At 42.7% G+C, this 12,903-nt stretch overlaps 1 protein-coding gene across 2 annotated transcripts in view; it reads left to right on the top strand.

The window, feature by feature from the left end:
• b4galnt4a (beta-1,4-N-acetyl-galactosaminyl transferase 4a) overlaps positions 1-12,903 on the top strand; it is a 133,997-nt gene that overhangs the window by 78,878 nt on the left and 42,216 nt on the right. For both annotated transcript variants that reach the window (XR_010326038.1, XM_064312073.1), the window contains exons 5-7: positions 5,236-5,331; positions 7,526-7,616; positions 8,542-8,642. Coding sequence is in view for 1 of the 2 variants with exons in the window: in XM_064312073.1 (XP_064168143.1) it covers positions 5,236-5,331; positions 7,526-7,616; positions 8,542-8,642 (288 nt within the window). In the remaining variant the exon portion in view is untranslated. The remainder of the gene's footprint in view (positions 1-5,235; positions 5,332-7,525; positions 7,617-8,541; positions 8,643-12,903) is intronic.

Below are 12,903 nucleotides of genomic sequence, written 5' to 3'. Positions count from 1 at the left end.
TTGTTTATAAAAATCAGACAAGCTCATCGCTAATAAAATATTTGCTTAAATTTAATAATGTTGCCCTCCGCATCCCAACCTTCTTGTCCCACTAGCCTTGTATTTATGTATGTAATTACTTTTAAGTGGTATTGTCCCCTTTGCCCCCTTTGCACAATAATAATAATAATAATAATAATAATAATGCTTTATTGCATATTCATATTTACATTTGTGTGGTAATGTGTTACACATGTTGAGTAACCCAGCCCTGACACATCAGTCCGGAGAGCTGACACATCTTCCTATATATGGCAGTGCTGACATGCTGTTTGTCTGTTCTGTGCAGAGATATGTCCACAGACTCTCCCAGTGGATTCCTTGTCTTATCTGATCAGAGAGTGAGCTAAAATGGGAAGTCCATATTTGTAAACCCGGAGAAGAGAGCTCTAGCACAATATTCTCTCGGGTGTCCAGAAGTCACAGGGTTTTGTTTATGTGTTTAAGTAGACGCAGAGGCAAAATCCCTGTTATGGTGCCTGCCTTGTTCTGGTGTGTGTGTGTGTGTGTGTGTGTGTGTGTGTGTGCGTGGGTGTGTGTGCATGCGTATGTAATCTGTGTTGCAGTGCCTGTATTGTGTGTGTGTGTGTGTGTGTGTGTGTGTGTGGTGTGTGTGCTTGTGTAATCTGTGTTGCGGTGCCTGTATTGTGTGTGTGTGTGTGTGTGCGTGTGTGTGTTGTGTAATTTGTGTTGTGATGTCTGTATTGTGTGTGTGTATGTGTGGTGTGTGTGTGCTTGTGTAATCTGTGTTGCGGTGCCTGTATTGTGTGTGCGTGTGTGTGTGTGTGTGGTGTGTGTGTGCTTGTGTAATCTGTGTTGTGGTGCCTGTATTGTGTGTGTGTGTGTGGGTGGTGTGTGTGTGCTTGTGTAATCTGTGTTGCGGTGCCTGTATTGTGTGTTGTGTACGTTGCAGGTGCAGCTGCCTCGCTCCGGGATGTGTTATTGCACCATGTGGTCCTCCTACACCCACGGCTTGTGGAAACTCCACCCCGCCCACCACACCAGCTCAATTAAATCAGTGTGAGGCTATATATAGGACAGAGCCTGGTGGGATCAGTGATGCGAGATAGTGTGGCGTGGAGCACAGTCTTACAGACTGCAAAATACACACCATTGCGCCTCTTTTTTTTCTCTCCCCTCTCGCTTTTCATCTCTCTCTCCATTTCATCCTCTCTCTGTCCACTTCCCCTCTATATGTTTCTTTTCTGTTCTCTTTTTGTTTATTTATTTTCTTCTCTCTGCGTCCCCTTAACCCCCTTGTTCTCTAACTGTCTCTTCTGTTTGACCCTCCTTCTTCCTCTAGCTCTCTGTTCCCCCCTTTCCCTCTCTCCATCTATCCTCTCTCCTTCTTTCTCTCTGTGTGGCACTGTTCAAACAGCCTCATCCTCCATGCAGAGCAGGTTTTTTTGGCATACTCTTATCTGCACAGTCAGTGCACATTCGGTGCATATACTGTACAAGAAGAACACACATTTGATTGTGACAGAGAGGAAAGCATGGGGATTGATCTTCACTGTCAGAAACCAAGGCACTAAATTTTACCGTTTTTTCTTTCTTGAATTTAGATACTTTTTAAAAAATACTCATTTTGAGGTTATTTTTTCTCTGTGCATGGAATGTCTCTCCACTCTCGCCGGTGCTTGTTGTATGGCTGAGTGTTTTACGATGCCTGTGCTGTTTCGTGTGAGGTCAGAGGGTTTGAGCGCTGGGAACAGATGAATAACCAGCCGATACATCAGTGAGCACATGTCTAGTCTGGATTTACAGAGAACAAGCACTGAATTAAAACGTGATATGCTGAGGCTATTTTTACTTATGGTAGCCTGGAGCGCTGGGGATTCGTGGGGCAAATTAATCTCCTTGTACCTCCTTGCAGGAAATAATAAAAAGTATATCTTATAAATAATTTCACACTGAAAGGAAGTATTTAATTAGTGTCAAGTGGCATTATGGAGATAAGATGGAAAGAACAGAACTGAACATGCCAAACATGAAAATATAGCATTTTGCATACTCAAGAATATACAGTATATACAAATGATGATATATGTATCAAATGTTTACTGATTATTACTGTATATCTTCTGTATAGAATTAAAATACATTTATTTAACTTATGTTTCTGATTTGGCAAATCTAATCAAATCAATTTTATTTGTATGGCACTTTTTACACAAAACTGCAGCAAAATCGCTTTACAAAGTAGTAGACAAAGAGTATGAGACAGCTCGGCCAGTTAGAGTTAGTCATCACTACCTAGCGACCTTCCTGGTTGATTAGGTGCCTGTGCACTGCATGTTAAAGCCAAAAAGTTGTCCTCTGACTCCACTATATGCAAGCTTAGCTGTAGTCTACGGTGTGAAAAGAAGCAGCTGGTGACACCAGGTGTTGTAGAGGAGTAACTATGGATGTCTACACTACCCAAATCGGCAGTGAGGTTTGCTCATGAATGTGAATGCCCTTGCAGATAATTTGACATTCCAAATTTGGATGGGAATGAGATATTTACAGCCCCTCTTTGGGTGCTAAATGAAATAAATAAATCATAATAAATAAACTGTCCCCCAGGCCATGCGGAAGCTGCATTTAAACTTGCTTGGCCTGTTTGCTAGTGAATGGAAGTTGTGTTTATATACACCTGTCATCAGCTTTAGTCTGTAGGTGAATCAAAGTTGTGTTTATGTATACCTGTCATCAACATTTTTCTGTAGGTGAATAGAAGTTGTATTTATATACACCATCACCTATCATCAACATTTGCCTGTAGGTGAATAGAAGTTGTGTTTATGTACACCTGTAATCAGCATTAGTCTGTAGGTGAATGGAAGTTGTGTTTATGTACACCTGTCGTTGGATGTATGCAAGGTGATAAGAAACATTTTGGCTACCCCCTGTTATCCCATCAATACTCTACAACAGGGATGTTAAACTTATTTTGGAGGACAAGAGTGTTTGCAGGTGTTTTTGTGTGGTTTCCTTTCAATCATGAGCCAATTTAGCCCTTGGAAACAAGGTGGACACTTCAACTAATCAATGATCTATGTTAATCACTTCAGTGCTAAAATGCCCCAATAACCAGCAAGCACTGCAGCCTCAGGATTGGAATCCCCTGCAACGTGGGGAACCTGCAATCCACACATGACTGACTGATGAAAGGGATAAAAAGGTTGTAAAAACAGAGATGTAAACAGTTCGTGGGAGGGCTAGGAGGACACGTTTGGCAGGGGATTCTGGGATCTCCTACCATTAGCAGTGCAGGGTGAAGATTTTGAACTCCAGCTGGCGCAAGCGTGAGTGTGGCTGATGGTTTAAGGGGGAGAGCTGTCTCATTAAGGGGGTGATGTGGTCTCCGGGGGCGACAGCTTTGACAATTACTGTAATGCCGTAATCAAAGTGGCGTGTGGCTTGGGCAGGGACCAGACACCCCCTGTCTGCATTCCCATCCTGTAGAGGAAAGACAGGTCAGTTTGTTTCCATGGAGATCCCATTTACATGCAACTAGTGACAAAAGAGCAAAAGGGGGAAAAAATGGCCGACCCAGAGTGAAGGGTTCTACCTGATTGTGGCCTCACTGTTTCCACCAGCCTGGTTTCCATGGTTTCACAAAAAAGTTTATTGGATGAAAGGTTTCCATGGTGGCTGGTTGAGCTGTAAAGTATATATAGGTCAATTACATCATTAGTCCCTGAATTTCCAGACTTCATTTTATTTTTTAATGATTGATATTTTCACTTTAAATTGGTTATGGAATTAAAATAGACATTATGGATGTTAATTTAAAATTAAAAGTATACAAATATAATATTTAAGAGAATGGAAAAAAGAAATAATAAATTCCTACAAATGACAGTTAGAATCACATGAAAGAGCCAGGACTACAAATAAAATCCTCCAAGAAAACCAGGGGAAATCTATCAAGAGCTTAGCATGCATTTTTACTGAAACCCAGTTCTGGTTTTGGGATAAATCTGGTCTCTCTCTGACCCAACAGCCTTATTGAGTAAGGAAACCACAGTGTGTGCATGTGTGTGTGTCTTTGTGTATGCGTATCTGTGTGCGTGTGTCTGTGTGTGTGTGTGTGTGTGTTTGGAGGAGACACGGAAACGCTCATCGCTCCTGAAACTAATGTTCCCAGAAACTGACATCAATTTTCTTCGGGTCCTGTCGAGGAACTCCCAGTGGAATCGTTGCATTAAAGAGAAGGCAAAAATAGAAACAGCACAAGGAATATTTGGCGATTGGACATTGTTCTTAATCTAACGGAGTGCTGGGGACAGCCCAAATCTGACACTGGGGCAGTAGTGGAGCCAGAATGAGTGGGGATTGAGCTGTTGCTCTGTCCTGTGTGGTCGCGGTAAAGTGTGGCTGATTTCAGGGGGGCTCTGTATCTGACCAACTGATAAAGGCTCCAGGCTCAGACCTCACCCTGGGAGTTAATCGATGGCAGACTATAAAAAAGCACATTCCTACTCAGCTGAAAGCTTTTCTATGTCTGAGCGGATCTGATATCGATCATGATATCAGTCTGATATCAGAGAGAAATTCAATTGCAATAAAACTGATTGCCAGACTCCCACTAGTAACACCATTCGGAAACCTTGCAAGATCCAAGAGAGGCTGGCCCTATTTAATCTGCAATGAGAATGCTCTATGGATGGTGTGTGCTTGTGTGTGTGTGCATGCGTGCGCGAGCTTGTGTGTGTGTGTGTGTGTGTGTTTTCAGAGAGACATGGGAATGAAAGGGAGAGACTGGTGATCACAATTTGGTGAAAAACCACAACAAGCCAGGAGCTCGAAACTGCTTTGTAACTTTAGTCTCATCAATTTCAACCTCATCAATTGTTTTATAGTATCCAGCCTGAGTTCCCTAAAGTTCAGGGTAAATCCAAGGGCTTTCTGAAGGAGTTAGAAGTATTGTATCTGCATTCAGTCAGCAGTGTTCCTTCTTTATACACAAACGCACAAAGTGATCGATGAAGGCAAAGTCGAATACTTGCTTGTAATGATAATTATAAATGTTGATTGAATCGCCTCATAGACCTTTTCTGGTCTTTCAGATCCCTCAGTAGAAATATACAGTTTCTGTAGTAGTATACAACGAACAACAAGAACAATAATAATAACTACCAGTAAATGAATGCATTTATATAAAAGATAATGGTTTCTCTCTGTGTGTCCTTTGTTCCTATTCCACAGTATAAAGGCCAGGCTAACCTGCATGTGTTTGAAGACTGGTGTGGCTCCTCTGTGACTCAGCTCAGGAAGAACCTTCACTTCCCACTCTACCCCCACGTAAGTGTGTGTGAGTGTGCGTGTGTGTGTGTGCGTGTGCACAAGAACGTGTGTTGTGTATGGTATATGGTGTGAATTCCTGTGTTTTTGTTATACGGCTGTAATTGAGTGTGTATGCATATGTGTACATGTGTTTGTGGTATATAGCATGTATACCTGTGTGCATTCGTGAGTGCATGTGGGCTTGTGCAGAAGTAATTTGATTTCCCTCCCCGATTCCCCACACTCACCCATCCATCCATCCATCCATCAGTGTGTCCGTTCCCCTTCTTTCTGCTCCATATTTTCACTCCCTGAAGATCTGGAAACCCCACTTCACATTTCCTTTGTGCTGCTTGTGACTCTCTGTCTTTAGTTTATAACTAATTAGTATCCATTTGCATTTCCCCTTCTTTGAAATACAATAATAACATATATTATTCTACACAAATAATAAATATTCTGCCACGCAGTTAAAAGCTCTCAAATGCTTTGAAGATGGTTTTAGTGTGTTCACTCCTCCCTGCCTGGTCTAGTGTCCCTGGTGATGCAAACAAGCAGGAGAGCATCAGTGTGCTGCAGATTCCTCCAGCCTCCCACTGCTTTACAATCTACTGAGGCACTGAGTATCAGACCTCAAACAGACAGAAAGGAAAACAATGCATACTAAGAGCAAGCGCTCGGATAAACAGAAGTCACATTGGGCCAGATGTAATAAGCTTTTCGCGACTAGTTTCAGGCATCAGGTATGACGCACTCTGCCCTAGAAATCGAATCCAACTGGCGCGCAGGGCTGGAAGCTCAGTGAGTCATCCCAAGGTGTGCATCTCTCCTTAATGCATATACATTTAAGGGAGGATCGAGCAAATAATGGGCAGAGATATTATAAGTGTGGCTGAATATGTATTCTGTTGACTTTACTAAATTTATCAAAGAGAGAATCTTTGCAACAAAAATCACACAATTTCAACTTCCCAAGCGAGAAATAATCAAATGTTGCAGAGTAAGCAGCCACGTAATAATTAAAGTTGGGTGTTTGTCATGGAAAATATTGGCTAAAGTTATGGAGCAGCCAAAGCTGTTCAAAATCATGGAAAACTGAAAAAAGAGGCAGAAATCATGTAGTGTTTAAACAATTTATTTTAATTAACCAATAAATCTTATGTGCAGCAGAGGGAAATGATTGAAATAACATCCACAACTAACAAGTGCTTGAAGTTTTAAAAATAATCAGTGGGTAGTTGCCGCTAGTAAAAAATACTGTGCATTGATGGTTTGGTGTATGTAATCACTTCTGGCCATCACAAAAAGAACCTGCTTTTTGCCGTGTTCAAAACAGAGCACACTCAAATGGCATTGCTAAAATAATACAAAACAGGGTTACTGTGTGTTTGTTGATTTGGTACATGTTGTAGCCATTGCACGGTTTGAGTCACCGACAAGTTAAATGTTTCCATAACTACAGGAGAAGAAGTGAGCAGCATCAACAGGGGCCATCAAAAATTAGAATATAATAACTGACTATAGGCTGTATTGTAGTTAGCAAAACTGCTGAAAAATTGCAGGAAGCATGAAAAACAGGGAACTGCCAAAAAAAGGCAAACATCATAGAATCTGTGATGCCTGCGACTTCTGTGACTAACTCAGAGCCATAGAAATAATTACTCTTCTGGAAGAGAATGACCTAGAGCCTCCCACACAATGTTCCCATTCCATCCTGGCAATAGTCATGCTCCTTGCATCATTACACCATCTCACATCTGGATTAATTTAATTGACAATTGCTGCCACAGCTGGAATAAAACAGTCTGTATGTTTTGTGCACTGTCCTTGGTGCTGGATATGCTCTTATGGTACACCAGTAGATACATAAATTTCCACACATCCAATGAAGATATTCAATGCACTGATTGTGTAATTAGCTGTAGCCTCAGTAAATATGATGTTAATTTCACACACTCTGAATGCACCAACATACCCTCATCAGGCCACAATTTGCACTGTGAGTTTTATGTACATACATCTGGCCCATTGTATTTCTGCATGCATTTTTTTGTTTGTGTGTGTGTGTGTGTTCATTGTGGCTTCATAAACACTCAATGTGTTTTTAATACCAAAGCCAGATTGTATTTGTATGTTTGTATGTGTCACACGTGTGTGTCGGAACGGTTGGGTTTCTCCACTCACAAACAGACGGTGCGCTTTTAAATTCCAGACCAGAACGACAGTGAAGAAGCTGGCTGTGGCTCCTAAGTGGAAGAACTACGGTTTGCGCATCTTTGGCTTCATCCACCCCTACAGAGACGGTGAGAGATGGAGCCCAGGCCGGAACTTGCCGGAATCTTAGGGTGGCATTAGGCGGATAGACCAGTACACAGTTCCAGTTGCAATTTAGCATTTGTTTTCTTTAGTCATTTGAACCAGAATGGCTGCCATCAAGCTGTGGTCCTCCCACCTGTGGTGAGGTCAGCTTTATAAATAGATAGAATAGGCCATGTGAGCCTGCCACTGAGCAAGTTTGCCCGAGGGCACTGTCTGCGGCAGATTTTTCACACACACACTTGCCTATATGCACAAGCATAGATATATACACACATACACACACACACAGCTACACATACACACAGAGCTACACACACACACACACACACACACACACAAATAGAGCTACAAACACTCACTCTCCCCCTGCCCCTGGGGTGACATCGATGCAGACAGAGCTAAGGGGACTTGTTGGTTTGTGTGAATTTCTGCCTCCACTGCATTTTATCTCCCTCCCTGAAGCCCCCTGTTCCTCTCCTAATGTATCTCCCCACTCCTGACCTGAAGCCCCCTGTTCCTCTTCTAATGTATCTCCCCACTCCTGACCTGAAGCCCCCTGTTCCTCTTCTATCTCCCCACTCCTGACCTGAAGCCCCCTGTTCCTCTCCTATCTCCCCACTCCTGACCTGAAGCCCCCTGTTCCTCTTCTATCTCCCCACTCCTGACCTGAAGCCCCCTGTTCCTCTCCTATCTCCCCACTCCTGACCTGAAGCCCCCTGTTCCTCTCCTATCTCTCCACTCCTGACCTGAAGCCCCCTGTTCCTCTCCTATCTTCCTTACTCCTGACCTGAAGCCCTCTTCTCCAGCCCCTTACGCCCCTGGGCGCAGGGTCTGCCCTCTCTGCCCTGCTTACAGGCTGCCGGGGGTCCTGGGTTCAGCTAATTAAATGGTCTCTTTCCGGCCCTGCAGGGGACTTCCAGTTTGCTGTGGCCTCAGACGACAACTCTGAGTTCTGGCTTAGCCCTGACGAGAACCCCCTGAATGCCCGACTACTGGTTTATGTAGGCCAGGTAAGAAACAGAGAATATACACCATATGTAAATAATTATATTTCCCAAATTGTGGCGACATACTGAAATATATTGAACTATGGCATTAAAAATGAAAATCCAATCATGTTAAAGACATAATCGTTGCTGTCTAGTAGTTTCATTTTCTGTCAGTCTTTTTAAAGGGCTGTGGTATTGGAAAACAGATGGCGCATTCATTACTGTTAATTTAGTGTAATTTCAGTTTTTTATAGTATTTTTTATATTATTCTGATAAACAGGGTGATCCTGAAATCAGTTTATATTCTTTCTGAAACACAGGTAAGGCAAGGTAATTAATCTGTGTTATCTGAGTATATATCCAGCTGTGTTGATAAATACTATGTAAAAAATGCAAACGCTGTGTAATTTGCTCTGGATTACAGCGTCTGCTAAATGCCTGTAATGTAATGTAAAATAATGATTGGGTTATATTACATACCATTTGGCTTTGGTGCATTTATTGTGCTGGAATCCTGGGCTTTCATTTGAACTGTTCTGGGTTCAGCTCACAGTATCAGTGTTGGAGGCAGAGAGTTGGAGGTTTAGGTCTCAGCGCTGCCCATGCGGCACGGTAGCCTGACGGGTCAGGAAGTTCAGCCATTACATGGTGATGGTGTCAGTTGTCTCAGCAGCCGAGGCTGATGGGAGAATAATGAGGTCTGGCTTGGCTCACCGTGTCACCCTAACAATTGTTCCGAGACCAGCAGGGGCACAGGTGTTAGTGTGTGTGTGTGTGTGTGTGTGTGTGTGAGAGAGAGAAAGAGCACAAGAGCTCTTGAGCAGAGTGAAAAAGATCATGTCTGTGTTTGTATAGGATGTGCGTGTGTAGTGTTGGTGACATGCGTGTCCAAGTGAGTGAGACAGAAAGCAGTCATATTCAGTCTGTTCCACTGAATCTGTTCATTTTGCATCACTGCATCTCACAGAGCTGGGTTGGAAAGGTCTCTACTTACATGGAAATTTCATACTGGAGATATTATGGAACAGCTGAATGACGAACTTCACCTCAGTCCATTTTGCATCCATTTTGAAATGCCAAATTACCTACTGGGGGGAATAGTGCCAAATCACTCTGTCGGTTACTTAGCCTTCTGTTTCTCTGCCTCCAAAGGTATCACAAGACACCCCTGGCAGACACTGGGTGACAGTCATGGATGGCAACACCTGTTATATCAGATGTGACATCCGTATTAAATGTGAGGTGGAAGAGATTGGGGCCCCCCGACCCTGCTGCAGGAACACGCGTTGTTGCGGAGAACACCATGGGACATAATGTGACAAGTTCACCCCAAATTGCAAATGACATTTGCTCTCACTTCTGTTGCAAGCTGTCGTTGCTCTTAATGAGGGCCAATTTCAATATACTGCAATGCGTACCATGTTGGGAATTGGGATGCTTAATGAGGATCAGCCACATGTTTGGTATTGCTTTCTAAATGTCTTAACGAGATGCAGTATGAGTATGGTTTCAAACATAACTCACTTTTAGTGACTGCAGAATCCCACAGAAAAATCATATAAATAGATAGGTTCACTCTGAAGAAGCTCCCTGGAAACAGGATGTGATCGAGGAAATAGATCTGTAGTGATCAGGACAAAGGTCTGAAACTAGTCATGGGGGGCTGCAGCATCTGCAGATTTTCATGGTGTATTGTTTATTGTTTATTTGATTCCCCATTAATTGTTGCCAAGGCAGAAACTACTCTTCCTGGTGTGAAAAAACATATATGTACATTCACGCTAGCCCATGGAATGCTGTATCTTTGGAACACAGGACATGTCACAATCTGTGTTTTACACTAATTCACTGGCATTCTGATGAAAATAACTATAACTATTTTTCCCGTTATATGCCAACTCACAATAACACATATGTATGTCATTCATAAATTTATTATAACACTTGTAACAGAAGCGGGATGAAACATCAGAATTAGCAGGATGAAATAAGCTTCAAATAACTTTTCATTCAAATTAAGTGCATTTGCTTTGATTGCCTTTTGAAACTTTCTTTACGGCGTGCTTGGGTAATGAAGTATGGTAGACTATTCCTCCAAGGTGATTGCTGGTGAAGGGTTTTGAAGAGGGCTGAGAGAGAAAGCGAGATGAGTACACAGTTGACGGCCCGGTACAGTGGGCATTGTTGAAGGCCTGTTATTGTCTGTGGAACCAACAGACAGACAGACAGACAGGTCACATCCTGTTCTGCTTTTCTCAAGCTGTTCTGATTGTGTTCTACTGTTCTCCTTGCGCCAGTCATGCTCAGCGTCCAATCAGGCAAGCTCTGGTGGAGAGTGATGGACAGCAGAAGACTCCAGTGAGACTGCTGTCTAGTCTGCCTGTAGCCTTACTTGTCAAACTCAAAAACAACCTATCACTCTGGCTAATTTTCCCACTCTCATGTTGCATAACTGCAACAAACCTTTGGGGATTTGCTAATAAACCAACAGACAGCTATTACTTCTGGAAAATCATTTTCTGGTGGAGGCAGCAGTTCAATGCCAAAACATTTTCTGCAACGCTTAAAATGACACGCTAGTCATATTTCAAGCTCATGACTGTGCAGCTTCCATAATAGTGTTTTGCCAAAAAGCTGGCTGGATTATTTGACTAGATTAGAATTGAGAATTTCAACAAACTGTTTAATCAAATGAGACTTACCACTGAACCATTATCAGCTCTGCCAAAACGCTGCTGCAAAACCTCTCTCTTTTCATTAGGCCTAAATGTTTCTACTGAAACAAAAACAATGCAAAACTGTCCATTAGCAACGTCTTCATCTTAAACCACCTGCATTTTGACTGGTGTTTGCTGCTGAAAACCCCCTTCCCTTCAAACATTTCACTTTTTTCTCTACATTAGTAAATAAAGGGTATATAAAGAAAATGATGACTTTCTCTGGACATTGTGGGATAATTATTTGACAATAAACGGCATACCGTAGGGCAGGCTTGATAGATCAAATTTTTCCCATGTCCTGTCAGCAGGCAGACAAGGTATCTCAATATTAAATGTCAGCTTTAAAGGAAAGATACAGTGCAAGGTTATCCTCAGTCACCAGTGCTAGTTTTCCACGAGAGGAAGATCAGCACTGAAGTACAGTTGATGGAGAAGGGTGAGCACAGGGGTGGGTGGAGGAAATAAAAACTCACCCCAGTCAATCAAATTACGAAATCTGCTGCCACTAATCAGATTGCATTAGACAGAATAGTTAATGATGTTTTCCAGGCACCCACTGTCTGATAATGCTACTATGCCAGTGGTCAAGTAGCTTGTCATGCCCCTCTCACCCCTCCCCCCCACCCCACTCCACAGACCTCTCTCTCCACCCTCAGAGAGGGACTGTAGACTCTTTGACATGTAAGAGAAAGCTTTGGGCTTATAAATTACACCCTCACAACAGCGCTCCATACAGTGGAGTCATGGTACAAGGATGGCATATTGATTGTGGTTCCGAGCCCGAAAAGAAATGTTTATGGGTTTGTGCACCCTTCAGACAAATGCACTTGCAGAATGAAGTCAATATCTCGTGAAAGTAACTCGATTGGTCGAAGGGGCGTTCTGGCCGCACCGGCCGTGTCTTGTCTGTTTTTGCAGAAAAAGTGACGAATGGGCAGCGAGTCCTGGATTCGCAATGATTTCCTGTATTGCCCCCTTGGCCTTCACTCCACATCTGCGGTGCTAACCTGTCACCTCTAAAGTCTGAAAATCGATGGAGCGTTAATGCTAAAATTGGCGCGTGTGTCTATAGCGTCTGCGTGTCAGGGAGCCCATTAGACACAGCCCTGTCTTTAAGAGCTTGGGCTCTCTAAACTCATTTTCCCCCACACGCCAAACATAAGTATTCTATTCTCTGTAGAAAATAGTAGCATCTCAAGCTTTTGAATTCCTGCGTCCGCTCACTTCCTTTGTCAAATGGAGCCGGCGCTACAAAGGGAGATGGAAAGAGGAAGAAAGGTGAGATGGGGAGAGTGGAATCCAGCATTAAGTTGCTTTCCCCTCATTTTGTTAGATTCAGTGTGACAGGAGTGCTGAAATTTTTTTACCTGCTTGTTCACATCTCAGAGTAAATAAGGCAAAAGAGCGTGGGAGTGGGTATCCAAGGCCACAGTGAGAGTGTAGGGGCTATGAATCATAAAAAACTAACTGAAAACCCTTTGAAAAGCATGTTTTTTTTAAAACATTTTTTTATTTTTTATTCTGTCAGTGTTCTAGAATTCCATTGCTTTCAACTACCAGT

The sequence above is a fragment of the Anguilla rostrata genome, chromosome 16, assembly GCF_018555375.3.
Source record: "Anguilla rostrata isolate EN2019 chromosome 16, ASM1855537v3, whole genome shotgun sequence".
NCBI lineage: Eukaryota > Metazoa > Chordata > Actinopteri > Anguilliformes > Anguillidae > Anguilla > Anguilla rostrata.
This window is presented reverse-complemented; position numbering and strand designations above follow the sequence as displayed.